Consider the following 27431-nt stretch of genomic DNA (forward strand, 5'->3'; position numbering starts at 1 on the left):
TACAAAAAAAAGATTATATAGACTACTTATCTAGAGTATATATTTCTAACAAATAAAAATATAAAACATATAATATTGTAAGTAAGTTTAAAAACCTTTTTTTTTTAAGGCTAAACAAGATAAAGCTGTATCAAAATTGCCCAAACTTCAAGATTTTTCTTGTGAAGAAGCATTTAAAACTGCTATGGTAAGATTTCTCAAAATTCAGCGTAAGAAAAAAAAAATGTTTAATAATTATAAATAATAATAATTATTATTGTAAATAAAAAAAAATAATTTAATTGATATTTTATATTAATGTAAAAAATGTACATTTTAGGAGGGGAACAAAAGATGTGAAAAAATTGAAAACTATAACAAAACAAGTATGTGTTTACTTAATTAATTTTTGTATTATAATTGTGACACATATACACACTGCTATCAGCCAATAATATGTTTTTTTCTTAAATTTGCTTTATAAAGTACTATGATATGTATATATAAATTATATATGACAAAAAAATAAAATAATAATAATAATAGCTATCTACTTATATTTATTTTAGTTGATGACTTAAAAGACATGACTAAACGTGCTCCATTCATAGATGGTTCTGAAACTTGTGCAAGTAAGTCAGCTACAATATTTATACAATAGAATATTTTAACCAACAGATTTCATTGTAATGTGCAATACAATTTATTAATTAAAAATCATTCACCGAATGTACTATGTAGGGCCAAAAGTTATAAGGATATAGGTTTAGTGTTTACCTATATTGATTATTAGTATTTTAAACACGAGCTATGATATTTTGTCACAATTACATACAGATAAAAAAAAAATTCTATTTACTTTTTTTTTTAAAATTAAGAAACCCCTATATTAACTAATAAAAACCACAAAAGCATAATTTTCGCAAATATATTTAATTAAATTTTATAAGTAATAAAATATATCATTGTATGCTGTTTCACATTGGATATCATTTTTGAGAGTAATTTGATCACTTAAGCATTGGTTACATTATTAATAGATTGAATAGATTATAATATAATTTGTGATATCTTAAGAAAAAAAATGTTGTAACTTGGGATCAATTTAATTCTGTATAAATCACATCAATCTTAGAGCTGCGTGATATTTAATTCACAATAAATTGGGGATAATCAATAAAATTTGTTTGTGGATCTCTATGGACATAATATTAGGTTGAAAAAATTGTACATAGTGCTTTTTTTCAAATTTGAATGGAAATACTTTTGTACCTTTTGATATGATTACTTAACTATAAAAATTAATATAATTATTATTATTATTATTATATAATTGTCAATTGGAAAAAAAAATAGTATGTATACAAGTTAATTAACTGTTTTTATTAATTATTAGTATTTTAAACAGAAACTATGATAGTTTGTCAATTATTTTTTTAGTAGATGATGATCAATTTAAAAACCATAACAAGATGAAACAAGAACTATACAGACTTGAGTTAACGAAACAGATAGAAGAAAAGAAATTACTAGACGAAGAAAGAAAACGTAAAGAACAAATTAAAGATGAAGCGATTGAAAAAGCAGCAAAAGAAAGAGATGAAAAATTAAGAAAAGAGTATGAAAGAGAAATTGAAGAACGAGCTTTGCTTCAGCTTCAGGTTTTTTTTTATTGCCTTTTTAAGAAATTTAACTTAGCTCAGAAAAGAGGGACTTTGAAAAGAGGGAGTGAAGAATATTTGATGTATTTGATGTTTTTGGCTATTACTTGATAAGTATACGTGTATTTCATATCCATTATCTATACAGAAACACATACTTGCCAGATCGACAAAAAAACAATTGTTTTAAATGCACCAGAAAGCTTATCCTACAAAAAATTTAAATTCTTACTATAACATTAAACTTTTTAGAATTATATATTATTTCTAAACCAAATAAATAAACCTAAAAAAAAAAGAATCCACCAAAAGGCACAACATAATTTGTTTTAGAATGAAATGTAATATATTATATTTGACTTCCCTTAAAATAATGGATTTGTGGATTAGGCTTCTCTGATGCTAATGCCAAAAAAAATTGAATTGACCTATTTACTAAAATTGTTTTGTATTTACAGAAAAGGTTAATGCAAGAAAAAATGAAAGATGAATTATTAGAAAATCAAAAATCCATTGAAACTAAATCATGGAAATCGCCTATAACAACATTTTCAAAGCCAGAAAAAAAACAAATACAAACCCATTATGAATTTCCAAATAATTACAAATTTGAACAGTTAGAATGTCCACCACAGAATGCATTTGATGATGTTCCTCTACCAACAACAATCGTTAGGCCACCTAGAAAAGTATTTCATTTAATTAGTATGAAATAATTTTGTATTTATTTTGATAATGAGTGTACATATATTTTTGTTTAGATAATGTATAATGATACTGATGAAGAATTGAAAGAGTCAAGTATAAATGAACCTGATAATTTTTCAACAAATATCATTGACACGTATATAAACCCATGCATGAATCATCGTATTTCTTCTCCAATAATGAGACCAAAAATGCGAGTTGGAAAAAATGCTGTAAGACAACCAAAAGAGCCACCAGCCCATGTGACTTTTGCAACAGACCCACCTATAAAAAGAGACATTTATAACCCTGCTGCTATACTACCTGACACTAAGTCCGTTATTATAGATTCACCACTTACTCTGGCGTTGGTTGGTAAAAATATTGATGAAGATAAAAGCTAAAGCCAAAGCTATTAACAAACCTATCTAAACCTCTTACAAACATTTGGTAATAATATATATATTATTTATAAAAAAATATATAATTTTGTAATTACTTGGTACACTAAGACTGTTTGCTAAAATAATGCTACAACTTAAAATTTCCATTTTTCGAGTTAAGTGAAATGGATAAAATATTTACGTATGGCGTATTGTCCAGAATTAGGCATTATAGCTAACATTTCTGCCATGTATAGCAGGGGTTAATGGTATGGGTCACCGCTAAAAATCCTGGGTGGTCACCCATCTGGGATCAAGTAGTAACAGACACAACTTTTGGCACTCAGGTGCCACGCGGCAGCTGAGGTGTCCACTGCGCCACACCACACCTGTAGTGAAATGGACTGTGTATTAATTAAAAATAAATTTACTGATTAAATAACCCAAGTTAAATTTTAAAATTCATTGCTAGGTGGAACTATTTCCCCGTCAAGTATTAAAGTAATTCAAAAATCTTAAACTGTTTTCATGAAAAATCATGTTTTTTGAGTTATGTTGTTACTTGTTGTTGTAACAAACAAGCGAATCTATAACTACAATACAAATTAACAATGAATGTTATTCTAAAAAAAAGTCATGGCTTAAGTCATTGCTAAGTCTAAGTAAAAAGGAAAAGGTGAAATTTAGTTTGAAAAAAATGTATTACTACAGATTGAAAAAACCTATTTGTTAAAAATAGTCACATTAGAAAATCTAAAATATTATAGCAAATAATAACTTGTATCTAGATAACAACAGTTTTACTTTTCTTAATTGTTGGGTTGATTATAGAATCTTTAAATATATTTAAGACAAAGGTTAGTTTGTGCTGATAATCAGATTTGCTTAAATGTGCATGTCTTATATTTTATAGTAATAATGCTTATTTACTATACTTTATTATAGTTGATATTTACTTGTTACAGGTCCCTGAAAGAATTTTTACATTGTCTGATCTTGAATTTTTCGATAAAGATTTATTATCCAGTTTTGGCATCATTAGAAAACAATTAAATCATCAAAAATTTAATCAAATCTTAAAAATGTCTAGTAAACAGCATACATGCATTTTATTGTTTTCAATACTCTATTCCTATTTTTTTTTGTCTTTATAATTATTAATATTGTAGTAAATATGTACACACACACAGAGGGTGTGTTTATTAGGGTGGTTGGTTCAACATAAAACCTCACTTTAGAATTTTGTTTGCAGCTTCCCCCCTCCCCCAAAAAAGCTATTCTGTGAAAATTTGGATTCGATGGTACTGCAAACAAAATTCTAAAGTAATTTTTTTTAACCACATATATTATATATACATTAATGTACAGTTATTTCACCAATAAAAGAAGGAGATTTGTATTATTAAAATCACATGTCATTCCAACCAAAAATCATTTTCTTTAATTTCATAATAGGTGTTATCTCTGTCTCTCTTCCATATCACTTATAATATTTGATTCAAAGTTTGGTCTGTTACCCATATTGTTAAGTCTATATTTATTTATTAAGTATTAGTGCTTGACTAAATAAATAGGCATGAACACCTGTGAATACAAACTTTTCCTAAAATACTTCTTTTTTGAAGTCTGAGAAAGAATTATTCTTCGCAGTATCATGACTGTTAATTTAGTAATAGTATTGCGTAGTCTATATTACATAGCCTTAATATAATATATAATAATAGGTTATCGAAAAAAAGCCGTTCATTTTAGAAGTTTACTCTTCAAGTTCATTTTAAAAATGAACTCTACAAAACATTTAGATAGACATCATTTTAAAGTTTTTGAAAAAAATTAAGAACTAAAAATGGATTTCTAGCAACTAAAAAATTAAGCAAGCAAAAACCCTTATCGATATAAAGTTTTTTATAACTTACCAAAAAAATGATTATTTAAATTTTTTTGTAGGAAAAACATTAGATTTTTAATAAAATACCGGGTCATGTTCATAAGGCATCGTGTGAGTACTTGCTTAGTTTCTTATTTTATTTAAAATATCTATGAATTTGTTAGCAATCATTTCCAAAGATTATTCTAGATAGTGTAGATATATCACTGATAGATTTTAAAAGTAATAAAACTTAAGAGACTAGTTCAAAAAATAAAAGTATATAATACTCTTTCTTTGTATTGTAGAAAAAACAATTTAATTACAATTAATGATAAAAAATATTACAACAATGAAATCAATAAGTAAAAAACATGTAATTAAAATTTAGGTTTTGGTCACCAAAAGTTGACTGAGATGATTCCTTTAGGTTTTTCAATATAACCTGATTTAATTGTTTTAGAAAGAAATGTTTTTAACCGCTGAACTGGACCTCCACATCCAACTGGTGTGATTTCATCAATTTTATTCATATATCTGCTCTCAATGAACCTTAACATTTTAATGAATTGCTTACCATATGCTTGTTTTAAATTATATCCAGTAATTACTAACATTTCTTGTATTAAAACTGCTGTAACATCTAACTGAGGAACCATATTTACAGTTGCTGCAATCAACATCCAAGCATGGGCAATTCCTAATGCTTTACCACTCTTGGTTTCAGAAACAATAATGGCTGCAAACAATCTTATTATTCCAGTCATTCGTTTTACATACTTATCTTGTTTTTCAACAATACCATTGGTATAGTTATATCCTAATGATTTATAATATTCTTCATCAGTCTCTTCTTCTGTTTTTGCAGCGGTATATGGAATGAGACTCGGGCATTTTTGTTTAAACCTAGCATATAATATAGTGCCAAAATCTGGATGAGCCTGCCAAAGTTCTGTAACAATTGATGCTACTTCAAAAGCGGTTTCTGTTTTAACACTAGTTACTTGTTCACCAATGTTTATAATTTTTTTTGCTAATGTGTCCTTGCAAAAGGCTAAGGCATCTTTATGACAATTTGCTGAAATAATAGAGTTGCCAGTTTTTACAGTTTTACATTTCAATAACGCATCAAGTTTATCATATTTATCTTTCATATGCCATGCTGATACTGAAGAAATACTATTAACAGGAGTATTGATTGATTTTGTCAATTCTTGCCTAGCAGATTTATAGTTGGAGTCATTTAGAAATGTTGAATATAAATGTTCAAAATTCCTTAGATGTTTTTGAAGAACTAAATGATTTTCTAAGAATTGTGTGTATTCTTCTTCAAATTTATAACATGTACTTCGAGTAGACTGTTCAACATGGTTATCAATCTTAAATGAAAAATGTTCAATACTTGAGCTAGGTGCTTCTTTGTCAACTTTAAAATTAAAAGTAAAAAACTCATTATTAACTTGTTCAGGCTGTTCAACAACTTTAAATGTAAAACTATTTAAATTGTTGTCGGATTTATTGTCATTACTTTCAATGTTTAGAGTGTTATTATGATTATTAGATTTATTCTTTTCATCTATTTCATTAATTTTAAATGTGAAGCTATTTAAATTATTGTCGGAGTTGCCATTGTTACATTCAGTTTTTAAAGTATTATTACAATTATTAGATTCACTCTTTTCATCAATTTCGAATGTAAAATTTTTTATCTGAGTTTCACTTCTATATTTTCCCAATTGTTCAATAAATATTTGAATATTTTGAGTAAGTTGATTAATAGTTAAAAAATCATGCTCGCTGAAATTAACCAACTTGTTTTGAAATTTGTTATAAGCAGTCTCTAATGAATTATATCTATCTATTTCTTCAGTACTTGAATTTGAAACTTGATTTTTACTCAACAACTTTTTTGAATCACCAAGTAAACTATATATTATCTTTAAAGCTAAAACACATTTGACATCTCTTGATTTTTGATCAAACTTAATTTGTTCTTCGCATAGTTTAGTTTGTAATTGAACATCATCTACATGCAACAATTCATTAGAATAATTTCTATCTATAATAAGATCTTTACGACGCAAATGTTTTGATTTATCAGAGTCTGTATCTAGCAAATAGTTATGATTTCTTCTCTGTCGTTCCCAATCACATGCTTTTTTGTTCAACACTTTTCGAACATTGGTTTTTCTCATCGACTCAATTTGGTTCATAGTGAGTTTATACAATTCATCATAAAAGGCAACGGATTGATTAATAGGTTCTTCTAATGTGTCTTCAGATGATTTATTTTCAATTGTTTGTAAGTTATTTTCAAATAGTTCATAATGTTGTGGTGTATAGTATTCATTAACAAATTCAAGATTTTTATTAATTCTACAAAGATTTTTGTCAAAAAGTGTAATACCATTTGTGTTTTTATAACAATGGCTGGAATTTAAATCTTGATGTAAGAAATTAGCTGTAACGGTGTGCTCCATTTTTATTCGGATTTTCAACAAGCTAAAAACAGAAATGAATTATAAATTTTCCCTAAAATATTATATTAAACATTGTTATTGAATGCTAAGTGTATACTACTTATTATAAGGTGCATAACACACCTGAATCAAACTTTTCTAATATTTAATATATACCTGTACCTTAAGTCTAAAGAGCCAATCTCAATTTTAACAAAATTAAGTTAGAACAATAAACATGTAAATTGATACATCAAATAAATTGTAAAAAAAAGGCATTTACATGGTAAAAAATGAAAAATGTATGATCGTTTTTGTAAAAGAGTAGCATAGAACCTATTATGGAAATACAATTGCAAAAAGTGAGATTGACCTTTTAGGTATAAACATAAAATATCAGACGATGACGGTGAAGAAAATATATTTGATCAAAACATTATACCTATTCTTGAAAGTAGTTTCAAACAAGCCCCACTAAAATAATAGCAAACAAGTATAATCATTGATTATGTATTTCTAGTAATATATAATCAATAGTATAATTTATGTAAGTTCGCACCAGTTTGGCAATATTTAAGTATAGATCAGTCTATAATTGTAGTATTATAAAACAATTTATTTTTTAAACTAAGCTGGTGAATGGCCAGATGAGTACTAGATTGTTTTGTATTTTTAGCTTTGACAGGGAGCTTAATTGGTATTGGTTATACAATGATGTGTTTTTTTGTGTGTTGAACCACAATTTCTTCATATAGCAAATCTAGAGAACAGATATTGTACCCAAAAAGTAGTTGATAAGGCCAAAAAACTAAAAAGTTTATCTCTACCCATTAGATTGGAGAAAAACACCCAAAAATGTACAGAACCCTAGAACTTTTTGAAAAAAAGCCATTTAAAGTTTTTCTATACTTCATATTCGTTTTTAATTCAAGGACAATACAAGACTGTAAATTAAGGAGAACAATAATTTATTATTCTCTTTAAGGTAATTGAAAGAGTAAGTTTACCTACTGTACCACAATATTAATTATTGATGTAAATATTTAATATTTCGTTCATTGGATGACACATTTTTCAGGATTGTAGAAACGATTTTTGGCCTTTAAACGATGTATTAAAAAAATATATATATACTAAAATATTAAATACACAAACTTGTACATACCTAAACAGAACTAAAGGTTAACACTTAACTAATTAAAAGTTTGAGGTGAGAAAAAGAGCAAACAGCTCAATATACTATACTTCGTTAGTAAAAAAATCCCGAATACGTGAAAATTAAATGATAAACATATAAGTTATTACATACGAAACAGTTGGCGCTTAAAAGTTAAAACTAAAAATATGGACAGCTGATATCAAATCTCTGTGGCAGATTTCCGTTGCTATATAAAAGTTTATAAAGTTCTATAGATAATATTATCTATAGAAGACCTTGATATAAAAGCACGATATAAGATATACGATTTTATCTATAACCGTGGTTAAGTCAAACTATGGTTACTAGTAGTAACTTTAAGTTTATCTAGAAAAAACTTGAGCAACTTATGGTTGTATATAATAAAGCAATATTTAAAACCCTTAACCATAAAAAATTATATACTCTCCGCGTATACGACATATTTCGGCAACAGCCAATGAGCCAACAATGTTGTCATCTTCAGCGCTAACGACAGTCTCAGTTTTATGGTTAAGGGTTGTAAATATTATTTTATTAACTTTAAGTTTTCCTTCTGGTTATTCTTTGCTACTATGATCACAGAATAGACTAAATTTAATCTATTCTTTGATTTATAATTTGAACTTTGAATAACAACACTGTTTAACCTCTAGCCTTGGAACCTATGGCAGCTTACCCAATGACTGTGTAGCGCTATCTACTGATCAATTAATTAAAAAAATGTACTACGCATATGACCATAGAAACGTATCAAGATAAACGGTTTGCATGCAACTACATGCGGTTAAAATACAAACAAAACCTCACATTTTCTCAAATTAACATGTTTTGAAGTAAGCGGCGCGGTCTGGCATTTATATTTCATTTCAAACAAATTAAACATAGCTATATTACAGTATATCATTCCTATGATATTGTTGTGTTCATGTCTTCGGTTATGTGATTATTAGTTAGATTTTTTTTAAATAATATTCAAAATTTCGACAAATTGTAAGTATATTTGTATTAATTGATTGTTTTATTTTTCCACTGTAATAACATTTAACATATGAAATTATTTGTTTTAAGCATTTTAACTTAATGTTTCATTCTTTACACAATCGTGTATAACGAAACGCACGTGGTTATGTACTTAATTATAATGATTTAGAATGTGTTAGTAAGATGATTTATTCCAGTTAGTTTGTATTAGTATTATAAAATCATTGTCGAACTTTATAGTTTAGTTAACATTTGTTTTTCCCACAGTAAAACAATGAATGAAAGTTGGGGAGAAAACTAAATTATCTGATTTACATAAAAATTAAAATATATATTTTATTTTTTTTAAGTTAAAAACGTACTATCTATGTAATTAAATGATGTCTTTAATAGATATATTGTATGAAGGCAGTACTGAAAGAAGGATGTTGATGGAATTAAAAAAATCTATATCTGATTTCATCAATATTTTCATTCAGTTGTCTTTTTAATTACATTTGAATTTATCGTTTAACTTAAAATTAATAGGTAATTTAAATTATCTATTAATTATTTATTGTCATGGGTTTTAGTTTTTATAACTAATTTAATTATTTTTTATGAATGTATTATGTCTACTGTATTTAAAAACGATGGTTTTGTTTTTTAGATGGATGATCAAGGAATTACTTTGGATGTGAATCCTAAAGCGTATCCTTTGGCTGATCCACAACTGACAACTAAAATCCTTAATTTGGTTCAACAAGCAATGAACTACAAACAACTGCGCAAAGGTGCAAATGAAGGTAACGATTAACCAATATATTTCCTATATTATCTTAGTCCTAAATTTAAGCTAATTATTTCTTGTATTTTAGCTACGAAGACCCTAAATAGAGGTATATCAGAATTTATTGTTTGTGCCGCAGATGCAGAACCTTTGGAAATATTATTACATTTACCTTTATTATGTGAAGACAAAAATGTTCCATATGTTTTCATTAGGTCAAAACAAGGTATGTTGTGTAGTTTCTGAACTTTTAAAAATATTTATTCTGGGACACAGAGCTTAACTATGAATCTTAATTTGTTTCTGTGTTGCAGAATTTATTCTGAAACCCTTGTTTTGAATAATAATTCTATAAAAATACTTATTACAAACATTTTTTTATATTGTTTTAGCATTAGGACGAGCTTGTGGTGTTTCTAGGCCAGTAATAGCTTGTTCTATTACTAGTGATGAAGGATCACAACTGCGGCCTCAAATACAACAAGTTCAGACTGAAATAGAGCGACTTCTGGTTTAATTTTGTACACCTTTTTCATTTTATATTACTATTTTGAAATAATAATGATAATTGAAAAATTGTATGTATTATTATTTTGTTGATATAATGTTTTCATTGCCAATTGGTAATATTTTTATAGTATAAGAATCAAAATAGTTCATACCATTGACATCCATAAACAAGTTTTTCTATATTTCATAACTTAAGAAGCCAATAAAATATTTAAAAACTATCATTCTGTAACTATCAAAATATGTTATCGGGTTGGTTATTTTTTTGCTTTTAGGTCTAATACCTAAAACATAATTTCATGATTTTTGTTGAAAATTTTTTTAAGCTATATAATGTAATGACATGATTTATTATAGAACGGAAAATTTCATTCCAGAAAGACAATTGATTTTTTTTTTTGTTAGTGAAATAAGTTATTAATACCACTGTATATAGTCTTGATATTTTGAACTTTAATTTACTTACTGAAATCAAAAAAGTTGGGCTTTATTAACCATACAACTATTACAATCCTTGTATTTTAAAAGATAACTGTTTTTAGAAATTTTTTGTTGTACAATCAAATTTTACTTATATTATAAAATTTGATTTTACTCTGAAGTCTTGGAAAGTACTGTTTTATAATTTATATTTAAAATTAGATACAAGTGGCAAAAATTGTGTGAACTTAGTTTTATTTATCACTTAATGATGGTCTGTACTTCGTATGGATACTTCTCATGAAAGTAATAAGTTTAATACTAGGCCTCATATATAACGGTAAGTTTGGCTTTCTTGTGTCAAGAACTAATACCTATTATTTTATTCCTTTGAAAGTAGTATGATTTGCAGCTCATAATTCCCGTGGAATCTTTAATTTTCATGGGAAAGAAGGTAACATTAGTTTTTGTCGAAAGTGAGAAACGATTCAAATTTACCACTTGTTTTCGAGTAGGTTGGGGGAATAAAATACTTTACTTATTATAGAAAATAAACAATATTTTGTAAGGCAAATGTACCATATTACTTTAAATAAATGGTGTCATATAAACTTTCAGGAACTAATACATGTCAAATGATATTTAGATACTTAATATTTTTTTGTCATTACTTTTATTAATAAGGTTGAAAAAAAACCTATTACAAATATTGACTAGCTTAATAGGCTAAAGGTAAAATTGTATTTTCATTAAAATTGCAGAACAAAAAGAAACACAGTAACTAAAATATTATAAACAACATAATGTGGAGGTATTTATAACAAATTGTAAAATTTAAGATAAAGCAATATTATTACCATAATGTATCATATTTTTATATAATCGACTATTAACAGACTATTATATTTAATATTTTGTAAAGTATCAAATATAGTAGTTATAACATTTGATTATATTATTACAACCTTAGTGATACAATAAAAATTATAACTATAATACTTGATTAAAGCTATATTTGGTTAAGTTACTAATAAATACTACTAAGCACTTACAATTAATAATAAAGACTTGAAAAAAATAACTAAATTTTAGTTATACTAGAATTTAATAAATTAACAAGTATAATAAAGAATTATTTACAATTTATAAGATACACTTATTTACTAATACTATAGTTTGGCACAATAACCACCAAATTATTGTGCAAAGATCAAAGGTTTACTTTTTGTAGATAAATTGATATTAGGCTTTGATGAATCAAGTGATTGAACACGTATTTATTATAGGAAAGAAACTTCTGAACTTGCAAATATAGTTTCTCCTATTTTTTTAGTCTTGAAAATTTGCAATATTAAGAATAAATAAATTATGTCAAGATAGAAATATTGTTCGACAAAAAGATTTTTTTAAAAGCAATACTGAATGTAAAAATAATAATTAAATATTAATACACCATGTAACATAGGTTACGAAAGACATTGGCGTAAATGTGGAAATATCCTACGATTACATTTTGATTAACTATTACTTCTTTTGCCAAATTTAAGTTTTTATAAATCCAATTAAGTTAAAAAAATACATAAATATTAATTTGTATACGTAACTACAATTTTTATTTATATTGAGTGTACAATATTAACTATTATATTTAGTGAATTGTAAATTTTTGGGTACCATTTTTAATATTTATGCATAAAAGGATGTTTCACGTATAAATAAAACTACATATTAATTTATGTAAAATTATTAAAATAGTGTGAGACACCCTTATATAGCTAATAAATTGATTTACAAATTTCAATATTAGCATATAATGTATACATTTTTAATTAAAACAAGCATAAGCATGGCATAATATTTGTTGTCAAATGACATTGTAATAGGAAAAATAAATTACTTATATAATAAATATTGTGGCCTTATTGAGAATAATATATTCTATAATATAATGTTTTTGACCTCCATAAACTATAAGAGTTATCAAACTTCAGTTGGTAAACTCCTTCGCCAGGATACAAATGACTACCAGCGTACACTTCCTTATGACAATCTCGTCGGTATATTGGTATTACACATGATAATGGTGGACGATCCAATAAACTGCTCTCTTTTAAATCTTTAAATGAAATACCATTTTGTTCCAATTCACAAAGTAAATCTATGACAAATTGTTTTTCTCAATAAAGAAAAATCTTTGTATCATTTAATTATTATAGAACTAAATATTAACATTTTCTAATATTATTTTGAATTTGTTAATATTTTTTATTTAATAATACCACTATATAACCTACCCATTTTAATATAAATCAAAATAAATGTATTACCTGTATTAATATTTTCTTCGTCATCATCCAAGTCGTCTAACTCCTGTTCCATATCAGAAACATGTACTGAAACTTGAGTAGTGTCAGGTTTAACCCATTCAAAATATAAACCAAAACCAATATCATGACCATCGGTTGCAAACTCCCAAAATATGCAATTTCCACCTTCAGTGGTTGGAACTCTAACCTGTAATTAAATATTGAATTATACATAAATACATTAAATTAACATAAATTACGACAAATATTATAAATATATATATTTGATTTATTTATGTCATATTATATTGATATTTGTTTAAAAAATATGTCAAGATATTGTATTTTGATAACCTGTACAAAAAGATGCAATGAGATACATAGTCATATGACTTATAACAAAATGATTTAATACAATTTTATACAACCATAATAAGTTACTCCAAAAAAGCCAAAAGGGCTTCAATTATAGCAAGGCACTCAGTTGTGAAAGATGAGGCAGACGAATGAATATTATCAGAAAATTTGTCAGATAGGTTGGAAATGAAGAACTTTTCACTTATATCAATGCAAAGAAAAAAAGAATGTATTAAATAATTTAACGTCTCAATATTTCCGTCTTAAACAACTGCCTTTGTTTATTGTTTAATAATCTGTTTAGGTTTATTTAACACTTATTGTGCTTTTTTTGTAAGATGGCAGCATAATATAACAATAAATAATTATTAACACTAACAGTTACTGTTTCTCCATGGCTGACTTTTATGATGGCTTCTCCACCTTCCCTTTGTAAACTAAGTTTAAATTCATCAATATCTTTTCTAGTCCACATAGATGCAGGAAACAATGTTTGAACAGAGCCTTTAGTTTAAAAATAAATATTAAACATTTTGAATGGTAAACACAATTATAACAAATAGAAAACGCATACATTCTCCAGATGGACATTGACCATTTCCACATTGTTCTTTACAAACATTATCATTTTCATTCCCCTTTTCTTCAGGAGCAGACATCATGGCATTTGCTATTTCAAGTTCTTTCCCAGGTTCATAGTTTTGTTGTAACTGTTGCATGTACTGATGGTAATGTTGTTCCTGCAATTGTCTTACAAGTACAGCTTGCTGTAAAATTTTAATATATTAATATAGTATTTTATTTAAAATAAAATAAAATATGATAGTTTACTTCATCAGGATTATTTGGGAACTGGTTTTGGGCATAAGTTAAGAACTGACTGTAGGTCTGTTTATTTAAAGCTTCTTGTATTAATTGCCTGAAAAAAAAGGGATAAAGAAAATAATTCAAACAAATTTAAATATTCTTTCATTCTTTTCCTTCTTGAACTTTCCACCAAAGATATCTACTCTTGAAGAAATAATTAGGCATATACGATTGTTTGTATCAGACCAATTGTGACTTCATGTATTTAATTTTAAAAAAAATGGGCCATCGGAAGACAAATGATAATTGATTGGTTATTAAATAATCTGTACTAAACATTTTTTTACTACGACTAACTGTTATTAACAAATATGGTGATGTAAAAACTAGATGATCAAAATTGTAATGTAATCAGTTATTTTACTTATTTATTATACTACAATTATTTGATTAGTTTTCAACTATTTGAAATGTAAATTAATAATTTGTGGATTATTAATAAATAATAATAATGCACATTTTATGCTCATATAGATAGCACAGTACAGGACAATAAGCCAGACTTTGTATTACATAAAAAAAGAAAAAGACTCACTATAGACCACAATTCCGACAAAAAATGTATATCATTATTATCAGCACTATCGACATTTCTCGTTATATCATTTAATCTATTATGATTACTCTTATTAATTATATGGTTGTTGAAACTAAACTTACATTGATTGCTTGATTCAAAAACTAATTTTTTTTTTTGTATAAATAATGAAAACATGGTTACTCCCAAAAGAATTTTAGTATATAGTGACCAAATAATTTTTCAACATAACTATGACTGATATTAATTAATAATCATGCATATTTTTTATGTAGCTGCACATAATACTTAGCAAAATAAATATAATTAGTGACTATCATTTACTTAGTATTTTCTTGTCTGCATCTTTCTTCTTCTTCCTTTTGTTTTAATGCCATGAGAGCAAATTGCTTTTCCATTTCCTCTTGTTCTCTTTTAACATTTTCTTCCCTGTAAATTTAATGATACAAAGCATGTCTTTAACCTTTAAGCACTTGGGTTTTTAAAAGTCACACTATCGCTCGCGTGGCGACATTTGTACTGCTTTAAATCAACCGTGGCAAAATTAAAATTGTATTTTCCTTTGTAACTAGAGAATATCTGTCAGTACCTTCTGGCTGACTTCATGCGTGGCACAGTTTAAAAAAAAAAAAGGTGCAAATGCCACTCGCACAAGCACTCAATAGTTATTTATATTAAACAAAATGTAACTTAAATTATAATTTCACATTACAAACTATAAAAAGATAAGACAGTGTTACTCACGTTATTCGCTTTTGTTCAATTAAATCTGCTTTATAAGCTTCAACAGTGTGTTTAAATAAAGTGCATTCTTTATTAACCAATTTAACAAAATTTATCATGGAATTTTCTGGTGACATATCACCAAGAGCTTGCCAAGCTAATCTGCAGCCCAACACAAGAAAACAATTAAATAACTTTAAAGTATAAACTAAAAATTAAATAATTTACTCACCTTCTATCTCTACCTATGACATCAAATACACCCAATGGTGGTAATTTAGATTCATCCAACTTTCCATGACTAACTTGTCGTGTATAAGCAACAAGTTTAAGTTTATCATCATAAGTAAAATGAAAAGCTTTACCTTCTTTTTCTGTAAACAAAATAAATAGAATACCTAGTTTGTGTATTAGTTTTTAAAATAAATATTATTGTAACATGCTATACTATTACTATTGTAATATTGCATAATTTATAATAGAACAAATCTACTTTACCAAAAACCCTTTTTTTTTAAATTTTTTTTTTATTTGATAGTATTTTTTACGCTGATTACGAATATGTAAAAATTTTTCACCGCTCGCACTTAGTTTGGAAGTTTGCCGATATCGACTTACGCGCGCGCCCAGCGCCGCACGTCTACCTGCGGCCACCGGGTACATCATTCGACGATCGCCGCTCTCGACATAGCAGGCGTTCGTTATACTAATTACCCCCCTCGTCTACTTGGCTCCCGCCCGTCGTAATCTTTTTTTTAGTATTTAGTATAAGTACTATCAAATTAGTCAATTAGGTCAACTTAGTTTTAATTAAAACACTCTTAATTAAATAAAGCAACTCCCTACGCCTGCCGGCTCCAGGAGCCGATACGAGTCCCTTCAGGACTCTTCGTTAGGGTGGGGCCTCACGCCCTCAAACCCCTAGAGGGAAAATTAGCTCACCTAAAGGGAATAAAAAAAACTAACTCGAAACTACCCTGGAAGCAGTCAGCGACCTATTGACACAAAACCTAGCCCAGTGTTGCGCGCCCGCTATGTCAAGAGCGGCGATTGTCGAATGATGTACCCAGCGGCCGCGGGTAGATGTGCGGCGCTGGGCGCGCGCATAAGTTGATATCGGCAAACTTTAAACTTCTGTAACTTCCAAACTAAGTGCGAGCGGCGCAAAATTTTTATATATTAGTAATCAGCGTGAAAAATACTATCGAATAAAAAAAAAATTGAAAAAAAAGGGTGTCCGGTAAAGTAGATTTATACCTTTATAATATACAGTTAATTACGTACAATTGTTGCATTTTTATAAGATAAAATTAGTATTTAAACAATTAAATATAATAAATAGTTACATAAATAGTAAATTATTTTTTACAACAAGTTTATATATCATGATATTTTTGCATCAAGCCTTCATTAAAATTCAAATAGCCACTAAAAAAATATTATTTTGCATACCTTTAAAAAACTTTAACGCGAAGGAGTAGAGTTCTTTAAGAGGCAAGCCCCATTTGCCCACTATATCTTCTTCTTTATTGTTGTTACACATTATATCAATAATAAACAACTCCTAGCGAGGTATGACTTGAATTTGTTTACGAAAACAGAACAGACTTGATATAATTATATTCGTATGTACACAAAAATTATTGTAATTTATGTGGATTACTGATTAAGTGAACAGCTATCGTCAACCGTGATTCTTAATTTTAATATTGATATTATAAAATTCGATGTTGATTATTCTTTCCTCAGCTCTTATCATTATTGCAATGGTAACCAAAACGTTTTGAGGTTAAACAAAATTCAACCATTGGTAGATCTAAAGGTCCTTCTCTTAACAGTTCGGGGTAGGTATTAAGGTAATTTGTTTTTAAATTCAATATTTCAACAAAGTTCTTGTACTCGCTTTGTCCGATTCGTGTTTTTTCCGCTTTCGAGTTCGTTTGAAAAATAGTGACTGTGTTACGGAATTGTTTTTTAAAGGAAAACGGTAGTGTTGTTGTTGTTCTGGTGATTAAGCGATTTGTACGAAGATGGAGAATTCCTAAATAATAACAAAGGTGGGTGTTGATGCGCGTGCGTGCGTGCCCGAGTATGTTTATCTCGCACAGCTGTTGTAGTGAAAAAAAGAAAATAATAAAATGCGAACATAAATACAATAAATACGCTTACATACGCAGCGCAAGATATTATTATGTTTATCGATGCATCGCATTTGTTATTTTAGATTTGATGTGTTGTCGTCCAATAATAGATTCGCGTAGAGGTGGGAAAAGCGTTTAAATCCAGCTATCGCGTAGCAAGACTGGCCTCGAGTGGCGATTCTGATGACGGTGGGCTTGTACCACCACCGTGTAAGAAAAGGCACTTGGATACGGAAGAAACCATGTTGCAGCCAACCAACGGCGTTTTGCAACACAATGGATCAATTGATGAGCCGTCTTCCAGTTCGACAGTCAATGGCACAAGCAATAGTGATGACCAAGAACAAAACAATGGGTGCGTTATTAAGGGAAAATCGAGTCAAGAAATTGTGCGGCTAATTGGTCAACATTTAAAACTCATTGGTCTCAAGTAAGAATTTTGAGTTTATATAATATCTCTTTAATGTGTTCTTATCACTTATTAGTCAATTTGTTATTATCAGTCAAAAAAATTCTTCTATGTTCTCAAATTTTAACACAATATTTATATGGTAGAAGTCAATATAAAAACTACATATTAGTTTCAATTGACTCCCTTCTTTTAAATATTTTTTGTTAGGATAATATTTATGTTTGCAATGGTGAGACGTGAGTACACGTCTTAAGGAAGGTATGACATAACTCGTCAAAACATTTGTGTGCCATTTGTTCCTATTATGAACGTAGAAAATTGATGTAATTTTATGGGAGGCTACCCTTAGTCCCTCCTATTCTACGCCTATGCTCTCCCATACTAAGCAGTTTGTTAGACACAATATTTTGTTGATTCTTTTCAATTAAAAAAAATTGTTTATAATGATTCTGAATTATCATGATTCTAAATTATATAATGATTAATGGATTAATGAATAACTGTCAATAAACAATTTTTTTTAATTTACACTAATTATATTTTCTTAATTGTTACTTGTTTGATATTTACATATCACACCAAATTATATATACCTAATTAAAAAAAATAATTTATAATGACTTGGCTCTTGTCAATAAATATTAGACACCACCTGCACTGGCGGTAATTGCTATATTGGTTATTTAAATATTATTGCTGGACATAGAAACTACACCAATGTTCCTTAACTTCTCTGATTATTATCAATTATTATCACTTCATCATTTGTATTACAATAACAATCAAACTATTAAAATTTTATCACAGTCAAACAGCCGAAGTGTTGATGCAAGAATCAGGATGTCGTTTAGAACATCCTGCTGCTACACAATTCAGACATCATGTTATGGAAGGTGAATGGAATAAAGTAAGTATATCTTCTTTGAAAAATATTTTACAAAGTTTCTAAACTATAACGGTTTGTAATAATAACAGTAAGTTTTTATTGCTAATTCATTTAGTTACGACTATGAGTGATCTACTACAACTAGAAGAGTTGTATGTTTGTTTAGAAAATTGCATACTGAAAGTTAATTTAGTCACCTAAGACTTTTTTAGGTCTTGTTGTGCAATTAATCATATTGTGTATACTGAAGTATTAAATATGTGAGGTTTACCCAGCTATCAAAAAATTTTTTTAAAAAAATGTATGTTTAAAAAAAATTTTTCTTTATTCTTATTTACAATTTTATTTCAAATATCAATATTAAAATAAAAGCAAAATTGCTTTAGTTTAATTTCAAAACTGAATTTCATCTATAATCAATATAATACAATTTAAACATTCAGGTATTTCAACAACGGTGATGCCATCTTCAGCACTAAACATAGACCGTGACAGTCAATCTAATTAATACATTTAAAATGTATTTTATTACAGATTGTGTATTTAATTAAATTAAAGTTAAAATTTTTCTTACAAGTTACTCTATTTTATTATTTCACTAATTTAATAATTTTTAGGTACTAATAATTATAGCTATTGGTTAAAAAAGATGAAAATTTGTTTTTAATTTTAATTGGAGTAAATATAAATTGTTTGCATGTTTTTTTTCAAGGTTAGCGCAGATTTGAATGAACTTCAGGCCTTAGTAGGAAATTCATGCAAATATTTTTTGGTTAGTTTATTTTGAATTTGCTTTGAAAATATTGAATAAAACAAATTTTGTATAATTAGGTATATTTATGCCGTATAATTTATTATTTTAGGATATGAAGTTTTTAATATTTGAGCAAAAGTATTTGGAGTATTTAGAGGATGGCAAAGTTTTAGATGCATTACATGTGTTGCGCAATGAATTGACACCTTTGCAACACAATATTGACAAAGTTCATATTCTCAGCAGGTAATTTCAACAGAAAAATATTTTATTTTTATATTAATTTTAATTATTAAATACTGTTATATTTTTTTTATCTGTTGTATATTTGTAAATAAGTATAAGTAAACGTTTATTTCATATCTGTACCTTGGGCTTTGCCTGTGACAATTGTTAAATAAATAAATACTTAATCTTTTTTAAATTGTTGTTATTTTCAGTTATATGATGTGTAGTGGCCGGGAAGAATTAATGAAACGGGCAAATTGGGAGGGAAAAGGATTAAAGTCTAGAACTTCTCTAATGGATATGATTCAGCAGTTTCTGCCTCCGCATATTATGCTGCCACCAAAAAGGTAGCTATTTTTTTTATTACATAATGCTAATTGTTTTACATAACAAAGTATTTTATTTTAATAATGAATTCATCATAAAATGTAAGGTGTGTATTTAATATTCATGTAATTAAAATAAATGAAAATTACTTAGTGAGTGTTCATAAATTATTATGATTTGTGGATATTTGTGTTATTTTAAATTAAATTTATTGAATAATAAAAATTACTCATTAGTATGAACATGTTTGTTAGGTTGCATATGTTATTGACTCAGGCTGTAGAATTGCAAAGAAACCAATGTTTATTCCATAATACATTATTTGATAATTCTATCGAAAATGTTTCATTACTTACTGACCATAAGTGTTCATTGTAAGTAATTAATTCACAATATAGCAATATATTTTTTTTTAAAAAAGGAATTGTCATTATAGAGAGCAAATTCCATGTGAAACAGTTCAAATTTTGACCGAACATTGCGATGAAGTTTGGTTCTGTCGATTTTCACCAGATGGAAAAAAATTAGCAACTGGCTCAAAGGACGCATCTATTATTATATATGATGTTGATCCAGTAATAATTCAGAAAAAAATTAAAATGTGGATTCCTATGATTAATGCTAATTAATTTTATCATAGGAAACTTTAACTGTAGAACAATCAATTACTTTGGATGGTCATTCATATGGGGTTAGTTACCTATCATGGTCCCCAGATGGTGAACTCCTTATGGCCTGTGGCCCAGAAGACTGTCCTGATCTATGGGTGTGGAATGTTAATACTGGTGTACTGCGTTTAAAACTATCACATTCATCAGATGACTCACTTACTGCCTGTTCTTGGCATAAGGATGGCCAAAAATTTGTCTGTGGAGGAATTCGTGGACAGTTCTACCAATGTGTAAGTTATTTTTATGTTTTGTTAATTTTTATTCTTTTAACAGCTCAACATTTAACAATAAAGTTACTACCATATATTGTTAGGATCTAGAAGGCTCTGTGTTAGATTCATGGGAAGGAGTCCGAGTGAATTGTCTTTGGTGTCGGGCAGATGGAAAAACAGTTTTGGCTGCCGACACACGTCAACGTATACGTTCGTACAATTTTGACGAGCTAAGTGATCAAAATTTGTGAGTAACTTAATCAGATGTTATGTTAAGTATAAATTCAGTAACAAATTTAATGTAAATACAACAACAGTATTTCAAATAAGCATTTAGATTTACGCAAATCAAGTATTTTGTGAATTTTTGATAACTTTTGTACTATGGTGGAAAGGTTAATTAATTTACTATTAAGGTGTGTTAAGCTGGATTTTATTGTAATAAATACTTTAATACTTCCATGAGTTTTTAAAATTAAAATGATCCAACACAGAAATCACTTTGTTCATAGAGACATGTATTTGATTTCTAGAAATAATACAAAATCAAATTTAATGTTCCAAAAAGTAGCATAATAATGTGGTTTAAGGTATTCTCGTACAATGTACCTTAATTAAGGTACATTGTATTAGAATACCTTAACCCCTATTTAAAAATAAGTATAATTATACTTATTTTTATTTTCTATTTACTATTTTTTATTTCTTTAGAATACAAGAAGATCATCCTATAATGTCGTTCACAGTAAACAAAACAGACCGTTTAGCACTGCTTAATGTTGTATCTCAAGGGGTCCATTTGTGGGACTTGCAAGACAAATGTTTAGTTCGTAAGTTTCAAGGAGTTACTCAAGGCCATTTTTCAATACACAGCTGTTTTGGTGGTGTCAATCATGATTTCATTGCTAGTGGAAGTGAAGGTTTGTAATTCTAAACTTATGATATTATTTTTATATTGCAAAATAATAATTAATTAATTATATATTTAATTTATTTTAATAATTTAGATAACAAAGTGTATTTATGGCATATTAAACATGAATTGCCAATAGCAACATTAACTGGTCATACTAGAGCAGTAACATGTGTTAGCTGGAACCCTGTTTATCATCAAATGTTAGCTTCAGTATCCGATGACTGTACTGTTCGTATATGGGGTCCTTCTGCTAAATATCGTAAGCAAAAAACCAACAAAAGTGGTAAGTTTTCTATTGATAATATACTCCGATAAATAATATGTATTTGTTAAGAAATAAAAAAAATCAAATATAAAACTAGTCAATGATGTAAATTTGCATTACATTCATATAATTATTTTATCTTACATATTAACACCATAGAATTAAAAATAAAAATAAAGCTTGTTTTTATAATTCTCCTGTTAAATATTATGGGAATGTTGTAATTGTTATTATTTTGTTTCATTTGATTTAATTTTTTTTTTTTTGTGGAAAGTTTAAGCTCAACACACATTATTAATTTAAAGTGTGGTATCATACATTTTTTCAAAACTTATTCTAATAAGTTAAAAAATCTAATACAATTTTCTAACAACACTAGTATTACATTTAACATATGTACTATACCCTTTATTTATATTAAGTAATTGAAAGCTAAATGTTTCTTCCCATTCCCGAGTTATTACAAGTAAAACATTTACAATAAAACTTGTAAGAGTGTATCATTACTATTTTGAAGTGAATGATTAAATATTAAAATATTTTCAACTTGCGATAAATAGTCATTCTTCTGTGACTTCTTTATTGTATTTTGATGCTGATATTTTTCTATTGTTCTCTAATAAATATTAAAACATGCACTGCCATAAATTGTTAAGTATGTATGGTCATAATTTTGTTATCTAAAAAAAGTAAACCTGTATATTATTTCAATTACTTGAAGTACAGTTTCATAAAATGACTATAATTTAAGACAATAAATTCCTAAATAAAGTAATAGTGTATTATAATTTTGTTTATTAATTCTACCTTTTTTATTATTTGGTTTGTTTATTTTTTTTAAATATTCAAGCAATAAAATAAGAATTAATGTTTCATCACAGTCAAGTATGATTTTAATATATTTTTTTAAATTATTAACGCATTTGAGTTATTATTTTTATAATAATAATAACACCAATTTAACTTTTTCCTACTATAATTTAGCATTAATAATTATGATTTATTTATAATACTTATTGATTGTATGTAAATGATATGATATAGTTAATATTTGTATATTTATTAATTTCATTACCAAAGTTTTTAAATTAATAAGTGCAAATTTAATAAAACACAACACTATACTTAATTATCGTTATAATATATTATTTAGTTCATTACAAATTGCAATATTGTGGTTTTTTATTGTCTTGATTACTTTCAAAATCTAATCTACATTTTTTAAAAATAGATGATTGTGTCATTGATAGCAGTCTTATGTTTTTTAATAGTTAATTATTTGATACATAGATTTAGAATTTATTTTAGCCTATTCTGAAAACCTAACTACAAATGAATGAAACCTTATCTAATTGAATATTGTCTTAGTAAAATCATACAAATACCCAATTTGGGTAATTTATTGAATTAGGTCCATATAAGAATATTTTTTTTAATAACATCATTAACATGATAAAACACACTTGTTAGAGTATAAATTCAAATAAAATTTACACTTTTTTTTTGTTTTACACAGATATTAACAACGATTCGGGGTCACCTTCCAAACATAATATGTAATAAAATAAATTATCATTTAGACTGTTTTGGTTACGAACTTATATAAATTGTAAATGTTGTTTTTGCCATTATTAAACCTTATCTGAAAATCTTGTATTTTGAACAATACTTAATTCTTTTGTTGTCTTAGTGTTCTTTTACTTCTTTGGAAATAAGTCTTCAAATGATTATGACACAACATTTTTGTATAAATAAAATAAATAAAATAAAATGAAAAACCATTAACTGTATGACTCGTATATTTTGTATATAGAGAGTAATAATATATTAAATACAACAGCAAATATAGCATATGTTGTAAATATTTTTACTGCAAAATCCTTAGTAATTAAGTTGTGTATTTTCTTTTATTATTATAAGTATAATTTTTCATGTATAGAACATAGACCTTTGTTTTACCAATAGTTTATATTTTATTCATTTTTCTAAATATAGTTTCATAATTATGCACTTTGATTTTACTTATAAAATAATATTGTTAAGATAAATATATATATACATTTATATATGTGTAATTCGATCTAATATTGACTTAAAATTATTAATAAACAATGTAATTTTTTAACAATATGTACATGTCTTTTTTGTAAATAATTAAGTTTTCACATTTAGATCCACATGTTTTACCGCTATGTAGTATGCACAGTAGCAGCAGCCTTATAATAAATAATTAAATGTTATAATAATTTTCTTATCAAAATCTTATACTAAACCCGTTGAACTCCTTCCTGGCCAAGTACTCAAAATTCATTAGATCACAACGTTCTACCTTACTGCCAGGACTTCCTTCATTCGACAACCACGCAATCCTTTATAAACATGATATGTATTATAGTATAATAACATGTATACATTTAGAAGTTAACATTAATTTTAAAGGGTATAAATGCTATCATGCATTTATGCAGGTTTATTAAAAGTGTTGTTTCTCATTAATGTTGTGTATGTCAATGAGGAATTCGGCGGTTCTTTTTATTTTAATTATTTTTTTGTGTAGAGTTTTTATGGATGTTTTATTAATATTGCTACAACATTATTGATTATTACATTTTACCAAAATAAATCAAAAGTACGCTACTGGATCATTCAGCCTGAATATATTAAAATTTTCAAATAACTTTATTATCATATCATAGGTACGAAAAATGGATATTATGTTATATGAAGACTTTGAAGAAAGCGGGAACTTACATTGCTTCAACATTCGATTTTGGTCCTTGCATTTTTCCCATAATCGTACCGCGCTTACTGTTTTTCACCCATCCGACAATGTTGAGTTCTGCACATTGGTCTCTACAGTATTTGGTAAAGTACACGCCTGAATGGGCAGCCAAGAAAAATTATTAGACAGCATATAATAAAACTAAACAATATACCGTTGAAATTAAATATAATACAAGTGTTTAGGCTTTTATATATATTATATTAAGTTCTTCTCGACCTCTTGATCAATAGACAACTTTGGCGAGGGCAGACGTTATGTTCAAGGAATGCAACAGCCTAAAAGGCGGCCCTTGAAAACCCGCGAAGTAAAAATTTAGCTTAATTCACTGTCCCCTTAAAATTCGATTTCTATTTAATTAGATTGATAAGAGGTGATGCACAAAATTTTAAATACGTTCCGTTTGCTTCTGTTGGTCAAGAGAGAATTTTTTTTACAAATAGTCTATGTTGCGTTTAAGCGAACGTTCCCCTGAAGAATATGAGCGGTTTAGTTAATTATATAAATTGATGCAATAAACATAATATTTATGTTCATACATTTTCAAGACGTTGTCTTATTGTCGAATTTTTAGACAAAAAAAAAGGGTTTCTTTATTGATTTTTTGTCTCGTGGGCAAACGATATACTCCCCTGCCTACTGTGAAATATTGTTGAAACTGCGCCGGGTAATACAAAAAAAAGAGGAGATAATTGTTGACCACAGATGTGGGTCTCTTCCACGATAATTCTCGGCTTTATGTTTCCCGTGTCACAAATGAACTTTTGAATCAGTCCTAGTTTAGCCTTTTCGATTATCATTTGATTGCCAGATGTGAGGAGTCATTAGGGGGAGACAGAAGTTCCCTACCAAGACGACGAAACATGTATTGAGGCCAAAATAATTTTAATAATACTTCACAAAATTAGCGTATTGGTGTTGGTACACACATTTAAAAGAAAAATTAAACAAAAATATTTCCCCCGCTTTAAGTCAAAAAGTCAATATTTAGTAAAATTATTTAGATTTTGTGTAAAGTGTAAACAACTATACACGTGTCTATATTTTGAAAGATTAACCTATTTGAGTTTTTTCAGAGGTATATTAAGTTCTAAAACACAAATGGTAACTTATACTGATAGACATAAACCTATCTTATAGGTAGCACTTAGTCATTAGTTTTATCAAAATATTATAATTATTTGGTACCTAACGACTGTTTAATAATATTGACGTGTAAAGAGGAAAGTTTATGGATACTCACCATGAACATATATTAAGTATGGTTAAGAAAAAAGCTGATTAAGAAATTAAGATATTAGGAAATTATGGCCAATTTTTTTGTCAGAAAAATAGTTTTAATACCAGTTCGTTAAAATGATTTAAACTTTTAAGATGATTACAACGCAAAGTAAATGTTCAATTTAGTTGGTTAGCAATACAAATCTGTGATAATTCCTATAATCTGATACATCATAATAAGAAAATTGTTTGTGATTAACACTATCTAAAATAAATTGTAACAAATTATATTGTCTATTATCATTTTATTAATAGAAAAAATGTCGGTATTTTTCCTCGAAAATATAATTTGTGATTTAATATTAGTAAAACTTAGGTGTTTCATAGTAAAGGCAAAGTTCTTGTTTATATGAAACTAAATTGGTTATCGACTGTAAAATTGTTCAGTAGACTAACAATTATTTTCTTAAGTGACAGACCTTAAAAACCGTAGATGAGCGAGGAAGTTTTATGAAAATCTAATATCTATAACATTGTAAAATAATAAAATTAATAATATTATAACACTACACAGTACACATAATATAGTAGATCCCTATTATAATTTTATAATAAATAATGTAATAAAATAAATACCAAAGTTTCAAAGTAGAAGTGAACTTTATTCTACCGAAATAGTCAAGTGCACACTTATATGAAGTTTAAAATTGTTTTAAGACTACAGAAATGTATATCAATAGGATTGGAAGTATGTATAAGTATAAATATTGTATATTTTATTATTTACCTTGTACTTTGCCGAACACTTCAAATTCGACCGAGACGTATGAATGACCTGCGTCTTCCTGATGGTCCATGGTTCATGCCAAATCGCATACTAAGCGCAGTGCAGTCTAACACTTATTTTTTCTCGCACAGATTCTATTTTT

The 27431-nt window shown here is 27.3% G+C and overlaps 6 protein-coding genes across 9 annotated transcripts; 3 read left to right on the plus strand and 3 right to left on the minus strand.

Moving 5' to 3' along the window:
* Window positions 1-4106, plus strand: LOC126847217 (MAP7 domain-containing protein 2-like). The gene is made up of 8 exons (XM_050587361.1): window positions 1-35; window positions 110-187; window positions 320-365; window positions 549-611; window positions 1423-1640; window positions 2099-2329; window positions 2402-2777; window positions 3676-4106. The coding sequence occupies exons 2-7, from the start codon at window positions 185-187 to the stop codon at window positions 2729-2731; spliced, it is 891 nt and encodes a 296-aa protein (XP_050443318.1). The 5' UTR covers window positions 1-35; window positions 110-184; the 3' UTR covers window positions 2732-2777; window positions 3676-4106.
* A 593-nt stretch (window positions 4107-4699) lies between these two features.
* LOC126847215 (protein kinase 4-like) lies at window positions 4700-8772 on the minus strand. Of its 2 annotated transcripts, XM_050587357.1 has the most exons (3): window positions 8202-8772; window positions 8044-8136; window positions 4700-7079 (listed from the first exon to the last, which is right to left on the minus strand). In XM_050587357.1, the coding sequence occupies exon 3, from the start codon at window positions 7055-7057 to the stop codon at window positions 4976-4978; it is 2082 nt and encodes a 693-aa protein (XP_050443314.1). In that variant the 5' UTR covers window positions 7058-7079; window positions 8044-8136; window positions 8202-8772; the 3' UTR covers window positions 4700-4975. The 2 variants fall into 2 exon arrangements, with proteins under 2 accessions (XP_050443314.1, XP_050443313.1); XM_050587356.1 differs by lacking the exon at window positions 8044-8136 and having other exon boundaries at window positions 8202-8771.
* Window positions 8773-9063: 291 nt separating this feature from the next.
* On the plus strand, window positions 9064-10557 carry LOC126847218 (NHP2-like protein 1). The gene is made up of 4 exons (XM_050587363.1): window positions 9064-9206; window positions 9847-9982; window positions 10055-10192; window positions 10359-10557. Exons 2-4 carry the CDS (start codon window positions 9847-9849, stop codon window positions 10481-10483), a joined length of 399 nt encoding a protein of 132 aa, XP_050443320.1. The 5' UTR covers window positions 9064-9206; the 3' UTR covers window positions 10484-10557.
* A 1338-nt stretch (window positions 10558-11895) lies between these two features.
* Window positions 11896-17605, minus strand: LOC126846056 (Golgi resident protein GCP60). 2 transcript variants are annotated; one of them, XM_050585147.1, is made up of 9 exons: window positions 17140-17605; window positions 15920-16061; window positions 15709-15849; window positions 15289-15393; window positions 14391-14478; window positions 14134-14326; window positions 13939-14063; window positions 13224-13410; window positions 11896-13012 (listed from the first exon to the last, which is right to left on the minus strand). In XM_050585147.1, exons 1-9 carry the CDS (start codon window positions 17228-17230, stop codon window positions 12816-12818), a joined length of 1269 nt encoding a protein of 422 aa, XP_050441104.1. In that variant the 5' UTR covers window positions 17231-17605; the 3' UTR covers window positions 11896-12815. The 2 variants fall into 2 exon arrangements, with proteins under 2 accessions (XP_050441104.1, XP_050441103.1); XM_050585146.1 differs by having other exon boundaries at window positions 11907-13054; window positions 17140-17597.
* LOC126846055 (WD repeat-containing protein 26) lies at window positions 17508-24309 on the plus strand. Of its 2 annotated transcripts, none has more exons than XM_050585144.1 (13): window positions 17508-17744; window positions 17912-18258; window positions 19048-19147; window positions 19839-19898; window positions 19990-20126; window positions 20321-20455; window positions 20690-20809; window positions 20857-21010; window positions 21076-21336; window positions 21420-21565; window positions 22030-22238; window positions 22326-22517; window positions 24016-24309. In XM_050585144.1, the coding sequence occupies exons 2-13, from the start codon at window positions 18071-18073 to the stop codon at window positions 24057-24059; spliced, it is 1746 nt and encodes a 581-aa protein (XP_050441101.1). In that variant the 5' UTR covers window positions 17508-17744; window positions 17912-18070; the 3' UTR covers window positions 24060-24309. The 2 variants fall into 2 exon arrangements, with proteins under 2 accessions (XP_050441101.1, XP_050441102.1); XM_050585145.1 differs by having other exon boundaries at window positions 17509-17744; window positions 20872-21010; window positions 24016-24307.
* A 171-nt stretch (window positions 24310-24480) lies between these two features.
* Window positions 24481-27431, minus strand: LOC126846057 (acylphosphatase-2). The gene is made up of 3 exons (XM_050585148.1): window positions 27290-27431; window positions 25251-25377; window positions 24481-24868 (listed from the first exon to the last, which is right to left on the minus strand). The coding sequence occupies exons 1-3, from the start codon at window positions 27357-27359 to the stop codon at window positions 24754-24756; spliced, it is 312 nt and encodes a 103-aa protein (XP_050441105.1). The 5' UTR covers window positions 27360-27431; the 3' UTR covers window positions 24481-24753.

Source organism: Adelges cooleyi, unplaced genomic scaffold, assembly GCF_023614345.1.
Source record: "Adelges cooleyi isolate 19-005CV unplaced genomic scaffold, UGA_ACOO_1.1 ACOO_flye_CR_arks_rails_tigmint_CR_PRNA_9, whole genome shotgun sequence".
Taxonomy (NCBI): domain Eukaryota; kingdom Metazoa; phylum Arthropoda; class Insecta; order Hemiptera; family Adelgidae; genus Adelges; species Adelges cooleyi.

Bases quoted from the DNA above. Each gene is read 5' to 3' on its own strand.
- LOC126847217 (XM_050587361.1), top strand. The intron at 612-1,422 runs GTAAGTCAGCTA...TTTTTTTAGTAG, and splicing joins TGGTTCTGAAACTTGTGCAA to ATGATGATCAATTTAAAAAC. The intron at 1,641-2,098 runs GTTTTTTTTTAT...TTGTATTTACAG, and splicing joins GAGCTTTGCTTCAGCTTCAG to AAAAGGTTAATGCAAGAAAA.
- LOC126847215 (XM_050587357.1), bottom strand. From the start codon at position 7,057: ATGGAGCACACCGTTACAGCTAATTTCTTACATCAAGATTTAAATTCC.
- LOC126847218 (XM_050587363.1), top strand. From the start codon at position 9,847: ATGGATGATCAAGGAATTACTTTGGATGTGAATCCTAAAGCGTATCCT. The intron at 9,983-10,054 runs GTAACGATTAAC...CTTGTATTTTAG, and splicing joins GCGCAAAGGTGCAAATGAAG to CTACGAAGACCCTAAATAGA. The intron at 10,193-10,358 runs GTATGTTGTGTA...ATATTGTTTTAG, and splicing joins TTTCATTAGGTCAAAACAAG to CATTAGGACGAGCTTGTGGT.
- LOC126846056 (XM_050585146.1), bottom strand. From the start codon at position 17,230: ATGTGTAACAACAATAAAGAAGAAGATATAGTGGGCAAATGGGGCTTG. The intron at 16,062-17,139 runs GTATGCAAAATA...TTTTGTTTACAG, and splicing joins CGCGTTAAAGTTTTTTAAAG to AAAAAGAAGGTAAAGCTTTT. The intron at 14,327-14,390 runs GTAAACTATCAT...AAAATTTTACAG, and splicing joins TCCCAAATAATCCTGATGAA to CAAGCTGTACTTGTAAGACA.
- LOC126846055 (XM_050585144.1), top strand. From the start codon at position 18,071: ATGTTGCAGCCAACCAACGGCGTTTTGCAACACAATGGATCAATTGAT. The intron at 21,566-22,029 runs GTGAGTAACTTA...TTATTTCTTTAG, and splicing joins GAGCTAAGTGATCAAAATTT to AATACAAGAAGATCATCCTA. The intron at 22,518-24,015 runs GTAAGTTTTCTA...TGTTTTACACAG, and splicing joins GCAAAAAACCAACAAAAGTG to ATATTAACAACGATTCGGGG.
- LOC126846057 (XM_050585148.1), bottom strand. From the start codon at position 27,359: ATGGACCATCAGGAAGACGCAGGTCATTCATACGTCTCGGTCGAATTT. The intron at 25,378-27,289 runs GTAAATAATAAA...CTGCCCATTCAG, and splicing joins AGTGTTCGGCAAAGTACAAG to GCGTGTACTTTACCAAATAC. The intron at 24,869-25,250 runs GTAAGTTCCCGC...ATGTTTATAAAG, and splicing joins AAATCGAATGTTGAAGCAAT to GATTGCGTGGTTGTCGAATG.